A 14,137-nucleotide genomic window follows, 5' to 3' on the forward strand; every position below is an offset into this window, starting at 1 on the left:
ATCCAAGTTGCTTATGTAGTTCATTTATGACATAATTTGCTTAGTTAGGTCAAAAATAGCATAAGAACCTTGGTTAGCTCATAAATGTTATATACTTAGCTTGTTTTCCTCTAAAATGACATAATTAGCTTAGTTAGGTCAAAAATGGCATAATAACCTTGGTTACCTCATAAATGTCAGATACTTAGCTTATTTTCATCCAAAATGACATAATTAGCTTAGTTCGGTCAAAAATGGAATAATAACCTTGGTTAGCTCAAAAAGGTCATATACTTAACTTATTTTCCTCTAAAATGACTTAATAAGCTAAAAAATGTCATATATTGTTCTTCTTCTTCTAACTTTCTTATTTCCATTTTGCAGATTAGATTTACTACATGGAAGCCGGCATTGATGGAGTGCTTTAGTTTTTGTTTTGATTTGTGTTGATAAACAATGTGGAACTATATGTATGTATATATGGATGAACAATGTAAAAAATTATATGTTGGTTCTTTCGATCTATGTGTTGCGATTGATGAACAAGTGGCATTGATGAACTTTTTATGTATATCATATATGTGTTGTGAACTATATATCATATATGTGTAAAACTTTAGAGGGAAAAAACATAAAATAAACAAAGTAGTGACAATATGTGCACTTTGCCGTCTGCCAGCCGACGGCAAAGGTGCCACGCGACAGCCAGCTGTGCAACCTGGGGTAACAAGCGGTTGACCCATATGGTCACTTTGTCGTCCGTTGCCCCAGTTAGCAGAAGGCAAAGGGCCGCCGTGGAAGACGGCAAAGACCTTCACCAGGCAGACGACAAAGAGCCGCCACCTGGCGCTAGCATGTGGCTGCCCATGTTGACGGCCAACAGACAAAAAATTCACACCAAAAGCATATGACAAAGGAGCATCAAAGAAGGCAGACGACAAATACTCCGTTAGCCACCTAACGGAGTAGTTGCGTGTCGGTTGCCGTCTAAAGAGCTTTGTCGTCTGCTTGCCACGGTAGGCTGACAGCAAAGCCCTTTGTCGTCCGCTTTCGACATGCACACAACAAAGAAGGGCCTTTATCGACGAAATTATCATACAAGTTTTGCCAATAGGAGGCTGACGGCAAAGGCCTTTGCCGTCCGTGGACTGTCCCTTTGCTGTCCGCTGTGGTAGACGGCAATGAAGCTGATTCCTGTAGTGCTTCCCCCTATATATACAAAGGGAGAGAAAGGGCAGTTGCACCACAACATGCTACGGCGCTGCTCCTCCTCTCCTCTCCATAGCGCACGACGAAGCCCTGCTGAGCTGTCACCACCACGACCTCACCATGTTGTCGTGCTGCCGGAGGACTCGGGCTACTACTTCACCATCGCTCGCTGGATCGAGGAGGTGAAGGCGTCATCAAGCCGTACGTGTGTTGAACGCGGAGGTGCCATTCGTTCGACACTTGATCCGGAGTTCGCAGGACGGATCGGGATTGGATTGCAAAGACGTTCGACTACATCAACCGCGTTTCTTAACGCTTCTGCTTAGCAATCTACAAGGGTTTGTAGATGTGATCTCTCCTATCGTGGAAGTTTATCCCCTAGATTAATCTTGGTGAGCGTAGGGATTTTTTTTGTTTCCCATGCAATGTTTCCCAACATGGATATCGTGTTACCGAGAGGGCCCAAATATCTCTCTCTCCATCATACAGAGTGACATATTCCAGTATCGATCCATGCCAACCAACAAACATTTTCCGTGATACCTATAGAGGATCTTTATGATCACTTAGTTATGAAATGATGTTTGGATACACACAAAGTACACTTTCGGTGTCAGGGAGTCGCATAATGTAGCAATTACACTAAGTGATACGATCATATGTTAAACTTACGATTGGGTTTGTCCATCACATCATTCTCCTACCGATATTATCCCGTTATCAAATGACAACTTATGTATATGATTAGAAAAACTTTGACCATCTTTGATCAATGATCTAGTTTAGTAAAGGCTTACTAGGGACACAATTTAGTATCCACACATGTAGTTTTCAGTCAATACAATTCTAACAAAATAATAAACATTTATCATCTTTATAATTGTCTTTAGGACGTATTTCCAACATATTGTACATGACTATTTACAAACAAAACAAAAAACTAACGTCCCGCAAGTACATGAACGCAAGGGCACTCCCTCCCCGCGATTGATGCTAGATAAGTAAATGCATCTCAATCTCATAACATTATCTGACCCAAACTTTATTTCGGTCGAGCCTATCGGCGCATTCATGTTAGGCACACATTAGGTACTCCCTCCGTCCCAGTGTATAAGTCATTCGCGTAGTTCTAGGTCACCGATTTAAGGAATTAAATATGTGTTATAAGTCATAAAAAATATACCACTAGATTTCTATACGGATGTAGTTTTTAAATATATATTTTTTATCACATATGATACATATTTAGATAGTTAAATTGTCAACCTAGAACTACACGAATGACTTATACACCGGGACGGAGGTAGTATAGAAAGTGCATGTTGTTTTTCTTTTGCGGGAAGAAAGTGCATCTTGTTAACTATTGTAAAATGCTAGCGTCGGTATTTAGGTTTCTCTATGGCATGCTACCATTTCACATATTACATATCAAAATAAAAATAATTTTATACAGTTCATGAAAAAGAAGTTTTCTAAGAAAAAAATGAATTAGTGACATTGCTACTAACTTTTAAGAAAAATAAAAATAAAAAATAGTAAAATTAATAACAATAAAATTTATACGGAAATTGCACTTTTTGTAATATAATAGTGGAATTTACATAAAAATAAACTTTACTAAATAGGAATAAGTTAGGGTCATTGGTATTACCTTTAAACAAGAAACAAAACTAAAATAAAAACAAAAACAAAATCAAGATAATGGAGTTTTCTAGGGAAGAATGAATTAATGGGAACGGTATTACGTTTTAAGAAAAAAGAAAATAAAAAACTAAATTTAATTCATAATATTGAAATTTATAGGAAAAAAATGAGTTAGTGGCATTGTTATTGCCCTTTAAGAAAAAAGGAAATGAAGTAAAAACTAAAACTAAATTAAAATAGTGAAGTTTTATAATGAAAAATGAATTAGTAGTATTGTCATTAGCTTTTAAGAATTAGAATGAAAAGAAAAACACATTCCAAAATTTGCACATAAATTACACCTTTTTATAATATGTGAGAAAAAGCGTATAATAATGATTTCTTTGACAATACATCTATATACATTCATTTCTTCGACGAGTATTTCCGGACTAAGGAAGTATGAATTAGTGGTAATGGTATTGTCATTTAAGGAGAGTAAGAAAACCAAAACAAATTAAAATAATGAAGTTTTAAGAATGAATGAAGGGATTGACTATGGAGTGGCGTTGCATACGTGTTCTCCCGTACGGCGGCTGCTTAAATGACCGGTAACTGACTGCGTGCTAAAAGCCTACAATTCAATGTCCCTTGCGCCATCTCCCCGCTGGGCCCGTTGCGCGTGTCCACATGGACGAGCTATCCGGTGTCTAAAAAGCTTACACCGCTGCGAACTGTAGGTTTCTCATTTAAAGAATAGAAAAAAAAACACTTACAGAAGGCTCGCACCACATGCATGCACCTCACGATTTCCGTGAAAACAAAACAGTGCACAAAAAAGTTCGTAATACTTGCTGATATTGATCAACCGTGACTTTTAATTAGTATCTGCGCACACATGAATTTAAATAAAAAAATGTTGTCACCACTATCATAAGTACGGTTGTCAAGTTCTGCTGCAACACTTGCTTTCATGGTTGTCAGATTAATTATGTATCAAATTCTTATGAATATTTCATATTGGCATGCTTGTAAACCCCTAGTTGCCGTGAATATGCTTGTCATACTAGGAGTGGCGGAGCCAGCGTGTAGTCACGGTGGGCCGTGGGCCATCTAGAATTTATTTATTTTTTATTTTAATATGTACTTATTTAGCCTAAAAAATCTGGTTAAGTTTTTTTTTTCCTTAAACGTGCACACCCTCTATTTCTCTCCTGGCTCCGTCACTGCATACTAGACAAGCGTGGTTGCCATATAGCATACACATGGTTGTTGTTTGTAAGCAAACGTAGTTGTCAGATACTCCCTTCGTTCCTAAATATAAGACCTTTTAGATATTCCATTATGAACTACATACGGATATATGTAGTCATAGTAGATTTATTCATTTTGCTTCGTATCTAGTCTATAATGAAATCTCTAAAATGTCTTATATTAAGGAACGGAGGGAGTATATTACATGTGGTTTGCATGTTTAAGCCGATGGAGTTGCCAACTTTAAGTGGATGTAGTTGCGAGATTTAAACAGCGGTAGTTGTGGGATTTAAGCAAAAAAAAATTGACTGATGAATCAGATTTAAGTGGGTAGTTGTCAGATATATATACACGTGGTTGTTAGGTTAAAAATATGTAGTTGTCACCCACAAAAAAATTGTAGTTGTCAGATTTAAGACCTTGTTGGATATAAGCTAAAATAAGTACAATTGGCCGTTGGAAAAACACCGTAGTTGCCACATTAAGTCTCAATGGATAAAGATAACTTACCAGATTAATTATCATTTCTTTCTTAAGATACATTATGCTCACATGCTTTTAGCGCGACTAATGACTAGACTTGGACGGAAGAGACGTGAGGGTTGCAATATTATTTGTGTATAGTAAGCTATCACTAATCTCTCCAAAGGAAACCTGACATGTTTAGCTGTAGCATGCGAATGGTACAATGCTGTTCGGCGGGCACCGCTTGACGCGCGATTGTGTTGAACCAAAAGTCAAAATTTTGCGGGCTCTGGATTGCAGTGCGCGTGCGTATTGTCCCGCCGCACGGGACAACATCCTTCCATAGATTGATGGTTAGACGGACAATAGTGTTTCCAACCCATCAAAGTTTAAGGCTTAGATTTAACATTGATGCTCACATTATTTCTAAACTAGCAAAAATGTCTGTGCGTTGTAATGGAAGAAAAACTATCAGGTTATGCAGGTGTGATAGATATAAAAAGTATGAATCCAATGCAATAATGGCATAAGGATTTTTAAAATGTTATTTTAAAAAGTATATCTGAGTGATGTCATGATGATATAAGACACTTTTAAAATGTAATTTCAAAAACTTAAAATATGATGCTCATCACGGCTTGATTTGTTAAGGAGTCACAAAAATATATTTTGTGGCTGAGCAAACAGCAAACACACGGAAACCTTTTTTTATCCGACACGAGGAACTAAATAAAATCATAAAACAACCTCTAGAGGTTTCCTAATAAAATCTTTATGTAAGCGACAGTTAGTTTTGTTCATTATTAACAGATGTGTTTTAATTTTTGCAAACATTTTCTAAAAATTGATAGACATGTTTTCCAAATTCCTGAATATGTTTTGAATATCAGATCATTTTAAAAAATCATGAACATTTTTTATTTGATAACAATTTATTTGAAATCGTGATTTGTTTTATAATTTGTGAGCAAATTTTGAACTCATGAACATTTTATGACTTGCCGAATATTTTTTAAATACACAAACAGTTTATCATTTTTCTACTTTTTTCAAATTGGCAACTTTTAATTTTTTTTGTTCATTTGAAATCTGTAATTAATTTAGAGAAGAAAAAACCAAAACAGGAATAAGAAAGTAAAGAAAAAAATACTAAACAGGGTGCCCTAATCTGCACATGGGCCGGCTCATGCATAAGAGTGGAAAAAGGTCATAAAATGTGCTTTGAATATCGAATCATTTTAAAAAATCATGAACATTTTTTATTTCATGAAAATTTATTTGAAATCGTGATTATTTTTATAATATGTGAGCAATTTTTAAACTCATAAACATTTTATGACTTGTCAAATATTTTGTAAATACACAAACAGTTTATCATTTTTCTATATTTTTCAAAATGAAAACTTTTAATTCTTATTTTTTTAAATCTGAAATTAATTTAGAGAAGGAAAAACCAAAACAGAAATAAGAAAGTAAAGAAAAAAAATACTAAACAGGTGCCCTGATCTACACATGGGCCGGCCCATGCATAAAAGTGGTAAAAAGATTGAGAAAATGTGGTGAGAACCAAGGATCAAACCCTGTTCTCTGGCGTGGAGGATTGTAGCTCTTACCAACGCACTGGTCTTCTGTTACTTGTCTTTTAATATATCAGTCCTTTAAGAACATAACACAGGGTTGCGATTTTTAAAATCCAAAAAATAAATCGTTTTTATACTTATGGATGACATTGATGGGTAATTTTTATCAACTTCAAGGGTAATTCTAATAACGGACGACAGAAGCAATATGTGCTTTATTATTAGGAAGAGATTTATTTCAGACTTCCTGTGATGTTTGTTCAGTGGGAGGAGACGTTCCCGTCGAGTGCGAGACGCTCCTGGTAACTTCGTAAAATCTCAATATGCTACGTTGGCTCGGTCTTTTCGAGATGCTCATAGGGATAGAATGTATGTGCATGCGTTTATAAAAATGAGTGCATTCTCGTATGTGTGAGCGACTTAAATGTACTGTATTAAAAAAATGTATTGTCTCAAAATTAGAAACAAGAACATAACTCCTTTTATTGATTGAGAAAAAAGAGTAGAGCTCGTGAACAGTACTACCGCAAGGATCATGGTATGTAGACCACATCCTCGCCCTTTATTTCTGGTTTGGACGGCTTTATATTAGAGTATGAGGGTGTTTGTTTTCAGAGACTTATTGGTTTAGGGACTTAAAAAGTCCCTATAAGTCCCACCTAAACCAAACACAAGAGACTTATTGGGACTTATTGTAGTGATTTGGGACTTATCAAATAAGAGGGTGTTTGTTTCCAGGAATTTATTGGTTTTGGGACTTAAAAAAGTCCCTATAAGTCCCGCCTAAACCAAACGCAAGGGATTTATTGGGACTTATTATGGTTATTTGGGACTTATCAAATAAGACTCTCTAATAGGAGCTTATTGTGACTTATTCTGGTTAGGTCCGCGGTAGTCTCCCGATGCAGTGGCCGCCGCCCTGCCCCGATTAACGCTCGCACCGCCCCAATCGCCGCCGGCCGCCCGCCCCGTCGCCGCCCGGCGCCGGCCGCCTGCCCCGTCGCCGCCCAGTCGCCGCCCGCCCCGTCGCCGCCCCGCCGGCCGCCCGCCCCGTCGCCGCCCCGCCTCGTCGCCGCCCGGCCGCCGCCTCGTCTCCCTCGGTTCGTCTGGTCCGGCCGCCGCAACATGGACTTATAAGTCCCTGTAAACAAACAGGTAGGGACTCGGGACTTATAAGTCCCTGTAAACAAACAGGTAGGGACTTATGACTTATAAGTTGGGACTTAAAAAAGTCCTAGGACTTATGAAACAAACAGGGCCTAAGACTCTCAGGGAGGAGCTTATTGGGACTTATCCCGGGCCGGACCTACCCCGTGTCGCTCCAGGCTCGTTCCCTGCACGTCGCCCCGCCTTTCGGTCCAATCGCCCCTGCCACCCCGCCTCTCGCCCCGCCTCTCGCCCCGTCGCTGCCCCGCCTCTCGCTCCGGTCGCCGCCCCGTCGCCGCCCCGCCTCTCGCTCCGGTCGCCGCCCCGTCGTCGCCCCGTCGCCGCCCCGCCTCTCGCTCCGGTCGCCGCCCCGTCGTCGCCCCGTCGCCACCCCCGCCTCTCGTCCCGTCGCCGCCCCGCCTCTCGCTCCGGTCGCCGCCCCGCCTCGGTTCGTTGCAACGGTGCCTCCAATCGCCGGACAAGCCCTCTCCTGAGCCTCGTTGCAGCGGTGCTTATCCTGTGTGCCGTACGCGTTGGCTGATGACGATCCATGTGAACAAGTGTATTATTAGATGCAACATGGACTTATAAGTCCCTGTAAACAAACAGGTAAGAACTCGGGACTTATAAGTCCCTGTAAACAAACAGGTAAGGACTTATGACTTATAAGTTGGGACTTAAAAAAGTCCTATAACTTATGAAACAAAGAGGGCCTATATATTCGCATGCCGAACGTTTATTCTACATAACCCATGCGTGTTCCATGCATGTCGATCTCGGTCGGGCCCAAAGCACCTAGCAAGTGAGTCTGTGCCCCGGGTCGACGCCGAACTTCTTGCAGTAGGCCCGGTAGTACCTCGCCCGCGCGTTCATGGCGGCCGAGTTCCCGCCGTTGCACTCCCCGCTGTTGATTGCCCTGGTGGTCGCGCCGAACCCCCGCGGCAGGACCTGCTTCACGTTGTTCATCCAGAACCAGAGTGCCGCCTTGAACGCCACCTCTGCGTCCTGCGCCACCTTCTCCGGGTTGTTGAGCCCGTCGAACCCGACGCTCTTCCCCGCCGCCCCGTAGTTGTAGTTCCACGTCAGCTGCAGCGGTCCGCGCCCGTAGTACCCCTTCCCCGAGGTGCACGGCCACTCCGGGTGACTCCTGTCGTCGCAGTAGTTCTGCCTCGCCCCGCCGATCTCCTCGATGTAGCACATGTCTGCACATAAGTTATACATACACATAGGCAGCTCAGTTATTGAAGAGCTAATGCAAGATCAAATTCGTCTTAGTCGGTTAATTGGAGTTGAGCTTACGTCCAGTCTCGTGTGTGACGTGAGCGAAGAAGGCGGCTATCTCCCTCTTGGCGTCGTCGGTCGTGCGGCCTTTCCCGAAGTTGGGGTTCGCCCGGGCGCCGGCCAGGAACGACCGGCGCGTGTAAAAGCTCTTGCCGGCGCACCCGTTGCCGGCCCGGGACTTGATCCCGTTGAAGAACGCCTTGGTGACGACGCCCTCCACAGAGACACCGCTCCCGCCGCCGCCGCCGCCGCCGCCGCCGCCGCTCCCCGAGCACGGGCCAGACTTACATCCATTTCCACAGTAGGCGTCGGTAGTGCCGCAATAACCGTACCGGCTGCAGCACTCGTTCGCCCGGCAGCCGCACTTCTGCGCGGCCACCATTCCCGCGGCAGACAGGACTAGTGCTGCTACCCCGAGCGCCAAGAGCGGGAGCTTCGCCATGTCGAAAAATAACGGGAAGGGTGGCCAAGCTTGTTGCCGCCCTATCAGCTGCTTGTTTACGAGCAGAGTGTACATGGCAAGGTGGTGTCAAGCTGTTTATATAGACACTAGACAGTGGACGTCGATCATTGCCGACGACTTCCGGGGTCAAGGTTGGACTAGATCAAACCGACCGTCGGTCAAAGAATCAAGACTTTTCTTTGCTCGTCGGTACACGAGAGTTTGGAAGTTTGTTACGTGCCCTGCACTTGCCGTCGGCGCGCGTCCTTGCACTATACGCGAGTTTGGAAGTTTGCTACGTGCCCTGCATTTGCCGTCGGCGCGTCCTTGCACTATATGTGTCTTGAAGTGGTCTTTAATCCTTTACAATTTTTTTGGTTGTAATCACAAAAAACTTGCTCTGTGAGAAAATCCTACCGCCTAGGAGTCTTCAATCCCCAAAAGAAACAAGACCAAGGGGGAAACTTAAGACTAGTTCAAATCAAAAATCTAGCTTTGGTTGAAAGAGGGAGGGAGAGTGGATCTATCCCTTGGTGAAATCTCTATCAAGAATATCTTTAGAGAGTGATAAGGAGCATTTGGTGTCCTTGGGATGTTTTGTAATTAAGTGGACAACCGTCTACAGAAGCGTTAGAGGGGTATATAATGCTCAAATAATAGAGTCGTTTGGCTAGTTTCTGTAAGTGCCCGGATGTCCGGGCCCATTCCTTTTGAAGAGTAAAGCCAGAAACAAAGAATGAAATGGAATTGTCCAAATTTTCAGCAAGGAATTCATACAATCTGAAGGATGTCCGGATGTCCGGGATGAAGCCCGGATCGTTGTGCTAGGTCAAACGCCAAAGGAACAAAGGAGAGATAGCCATATGAAATGATGCTCTAAGAAATTGTCCAAGCAAAACGTCTTTGCTTGACTGGACGTCTCGGATGTTTCTCGGCCGGCCGGCTAAGTGTAAATCCTATTGGAACAAGACGTGAGGTGTCTGGTTGTCCGGCTATCGTCTAGCATATCCACGATAGCCCGAGTGATAATATTGCTCTGGATATCTTTCCGGGCGACACTTTCAGGTTGTTGTGTGATGTCCAGGATGGATCCCGGATAGTCTGGCTCTAAGAAAGTGCTTTTGTGGTCTGTCGGTGGCCAAGTCGGACGTCCGGGAGGAATTTGGAATGGTCCGGTCATAGTTCAGACATTTGAGTTGCAACCTGGACAATTCGGTACTGAATGTGGCTATGGACAAAATGACAAGTTGAGCATAGTGGCTAGGTTGGCCTAAGAATTTTTGGTAGTGGTGTGAGTGAAATGATGTTGACTTGAGCAAATTTTTCACGAACCCCTTTGACCCCTCATAATAGCATGGGGTCCCCATAACTCAAGAACAGGTGTCATTAAAGCTGATATAATTCCCCGGAGCTACCACGTGCCTCTACAAGCCCTACCTAGCAGCTTGCTCGTGCGACACCTCACCGATGGGTGGCAACCAACCTAGTGATGTGGAGTGATGGCTTAAATAGTGGATGCTTGCCATGCACGGAGTTGTCGGGTCTTCTCTTGCCGGCAAGGCAGGCTTGCTGGTGATTTGATCTTCTCATGGCGTCTTGAGTGTATTGGCCGCCCAGCAAGGCTTGTCGGACTGGAGGCCGCTGTCGTATGTGCACGAGTCAGGGTACTAAGGGACACATTCCTTAGTACACCGACAAGATGCAACAAGGAAGAACAAAATACACTAAAAGACAATGCATGAGACTAGCGCACGCACACACACACACACACACACAATGCAAGGTCGAAGAGAAACTAAGCGAGGCCCCAAGGAAGATCACTCAACACCATATTTGACAGTTTGTTGTCCGCCACCTCGGTAAAGAAATATGCATAGTCAGCCTCAGTAAGGAAGCCGAAATCTGGTATAGTAGGAGGTGGAAGAGGAATCTCATCCTCGCTCACAGGACAACTAGGATGTGAGCGAAGACGAGCCTTTAGTTGACCCGCCTTCGTTATGTGACGAGTCTTCAACCTGACAATGTGGGTAGCATAGTGGTTAGGTAAACTTAATAATTTTGATAGTGATGTGAGTGGAATGATGCTGACAAGATGTTAACTTGAGGAAATCTTTCACACGCCCTTTGATCTTCTCTTTATGCGGGAACCTAGTAACTCAAAAAATTAACCAGAAAATTACACTTCTTATTTTGTTTTCATCATGCTTGAGTCATATTCATTTTGGTGAGTCCAAGACCCACACACATGGTTGAAAAAAGGAGTAAGAACCCGTGTATTCACTTAGCAAACTACTTAGTCCATATATGTTGCACTTTTCGTCGCCTTATTAACGAAAGACTAGGTCTCGCGCAGTCGAGACTAAATCTATTCAGAAAACAATGATGAGTCAATCCTATCATGTACGACAACCTTTGCTATAAGGTCATCATACATACCCTCAATTAAAATGCTTTTTTCCCTTGCTAGACTAAAGACATCCACAATAATTTTGATTTTGACCATGTGACTAACACACACCAAATCACCATGTTGTTTTCTCTACAACAACAATGAAATATTGGAAATCATTTCATTTTTATGAAATCGTTAAAATCACTGCACTAAGAGAATTGTAATTTCTAGAATAGTTTTAATCGCTTTTATGAAATAGTAAAATTGACCTTTTGTTGCAAATCACTTCTCTGAAATAATTTAAATGTCCAAAATAATCAAATACCTCATACCACTTTTTCTGAAGTAAATGAAATGTTTATTCCATGAATATGCAAGAGTTTACGTATCTTTTCCTTTTCATTGGTACATACAAAATGTACATGAAATTGGTGTGTGTGGGGGGAGGGGGCATTAGTAGACCATGTGCAGAATGAACGACGTGCTCAGAACAAAGTAAAGCCCACCCAAGAGGAAAACAACTGGGTGGAGATGGGATGTAAACCTCCGCATGTTTGTACCCGCTATAATCTATCGCCGCCTATCCATGCTCTCGTCGAATGGCATGTGGAGGTGTGCTTTGGCAGATCTTGTAGTTTTTATATACGTGTCCTTTACTTTCTTGCAAACCTATCCTATCACACCTACAGAGTACTTCTAGTTTCATACTTGTTCTAGGTAAAGCGAACGTAAAGTATGCGTAGAGCTGTATCGGTGGTCGATATAACTTGAGGGAATATTTGTCCTACCTTTAGCTCCTTGTTGGGTTCGACACTCTTACTTATCGAGAAAGGCTATAATTGATCCCTTATACTTGTGGATTATCAGTGGTGAAGGGATAAGATGCCCCCTTCGCCTCCCCTCCATATATATAGGGGTAGGGAGAGGGTCAGCCAGTCCTAGCCCCTATTCCAAGGAAGGGGGGGATGGCTTGGCCCCCAAGATAGGTGGGGGCGCCCCAACCCCTTTAGGGTTTCCCCTAAAACATAGCCACATGGTCCCTTGGGAGGGGCTGGTGCGTCCGACCCATGTTGCCCAGAGCGCCCCCTATAGCCCATGGAGGTCCACGGGATAGGTGGACCCCCAGAAGTCTTTCGATGTCCCTGATACACTATTGGCATAACGCCGAAGCTTTTTGAAACCTCAAAAATAGCTTTCCATATATAATGTTTACCTTCACAACTCCTCATGACATGTGGGATCTAATCCGAGACTCCAAAAAATATTCGGTCTGTGCCATTATCAATATCTCAATAGTACCATGACGTAAAAAAATAGTAATATTAATAACAAAAAAAATTATACCTAAATTATGCTTTTTTGTAATATAATAGTGGAATTTACATAAAAAATAAAGTTTACTAAATAGGATGAGTTAGTGTCATTGGTATTATCTTAAAAAGAAAGAAAACTAAAATAAAAACTAAAACAAAATCAAAATAATGGAGTTTTCTAGGGAAGAATGAATTCATGTGAATGGTATTACGCTTTAAGAGGAAAGAAAATAAAATAAAAACTAAAATAAAATCATAATAATGAAATTTACAGGGAAGAATGAATTAGCGGCAATGTTATTACCCTTTAACAAAAAAGAAAATGAAGTAAAAACTAAAACTAAATTAAAATAGTGAAGTTTTGTAATGAAGAATGAATTAATATAATGCAAAATTTGCACATAAGTTAAACCTTTTTATAATGTGCAAGAAAAAACATATAATAGTGATTTGTTTTGCAAATGGAAGTGCCCTAACCACCGATGAGTTAGTGCCATTGGTATTACCCCTTACGAAGAAAGAAAATGAAATAAAACTGAAAAAACTAAAATAATGAAATTATCTAAATAAATATGAATTAGTGGCAATGGTATTACCATTTGAGAAGAGTAAAAAAACTAAAACAAATTACAATGGTGAATTTTTAAGAATGAATGGATGAAAGGCATTGGTATCACCGTTTAAGAAAAAGGAATATGCAAAAAGACATAATGATAAAATTTGCACACAATATACAAACAAATTGCACTTTTTTATAATATGCAAGAATAAGCTTGTAATAGTGAAATTTTCGTGAGAAGGATGTTTTCTAAAAGGAAATTGATAAGTGAAATTAGTATTACTCTTAAAGAACCAAAGAATGAATAAAAACTAAAACAAAATCAAAATAATGAAGTTTTATGATTAAGAATAAAATAGTGACATTTGTATTCCCCTTTGAGAATAAATAAAATAAATAAAAAAATAAAAGTTGCACACAACTCTGCACTGAATTTGAATATTTTATTATATACAAATAATATTCACATCATAGTATAATTGCACACTCTAATGTAGTTAAATACTTATTGCATAGCACTTGCATGAATAAGAAATACCCATAACAAACAAATCTTAAAACAAAAAATAAAGGCAAAAACGCACAAAAATGGAAAAAAGCAAAGGGAGGGAGAGAGAGAGAGAGAGGAGGGCTGGGTTATCATATGGGCTAGATAGAGCTAGCTTGGTCACCCTGTTAATGGGTCTCAGCCCGTTAAGGTATTTTTTTTATTGCGAATGCTTTGTATTACTCAAATGGTACGGCCACAATCCGCATTACAAAGATCAATAATCTCTGGCAAGCTAGAGTTAAGCCAAACGATAGTTATTTTCTAAGTCCTAGCAAACTTAGCCAAATAATCGCTAACAGATTTTTGGCAACGAAGAACATGAGTAAATTTTGTATCACGCAACT

At 41.2% G+C, this 14,137-nt stretch overlaps 1 protein-coding gene across 2 annotated transcripts; it reads right to left on the reverse strand.

Moving 5' to 3' along the window:
• Positions 1-6,568: 6,568 nt before the first annotated feature.
• Positions 6,569-9,045, reverse strand: LOC123427105 (chitinase 5-like). 2 transcript variants are annotated; one of them, XM_045111062.1, is made up of 3 exons: positions 8,556-9,045; positions 7,985-8,458; positions 6,569-6,708 (listed from the first exon to the last, which is right to left on the reverse strand). In XM_045111062.1, exons 1-2 carry the CDS (start codon positions 8,977-8,979, stop codon positions 8,052-8,054), a joined length of 831 nt encoding a protein of 276 aa, XP_044966997.1. In that variant the 5' UTR covers positions 8,980-9,045; the 3' UTR covers positions 6,569-6,708; positions 7,985-8,051. The 2 variants fall into 2 exon arrangements, with proteins under 2 accessions (XP_044966997.1, XP_044966996.1); XM_045111061.1 differs by having other exon boundaries at positions 6,569-6,705; positions 7,982-8,458.
• Positions 9,046-14,137: the final 5,092 nt, after the last annotated feature.

The sequence above is a fragment of the Hordeum vulgare genome, chromosome 2H (assembly GCF_904849725.1).
Source record: "Hordeum vulgare subsp. vulgare chromosome 2H, MorexV3_pseudomolecules_assembly, whole genome shotgun sequence".
Lineage (NCBI taxonomy): Eukaryota > Viridiplantae > Streptophyta > Magnoliopsida > Poales > Poaceae > Hordeum > Hordeum vulgare.

Excerpts from the sequence above, each read along its gene's own strand:
- LOC123427105 (XM_045111062.1), bottom strand. The coding sequence starts at position 8,979 with ATGGCGAAGCTCCCGCTCTTGGCGCTCGGGGTAGCAGCACTAGTCCTG. Across the intron at positions 8,459-8,555 it reads CGTCACACACGAGACTGGAC|ACATGTGCTACATCGAGGAG; the intron begins GTAAGCTCAACT and ends ACTTATGTGCAG.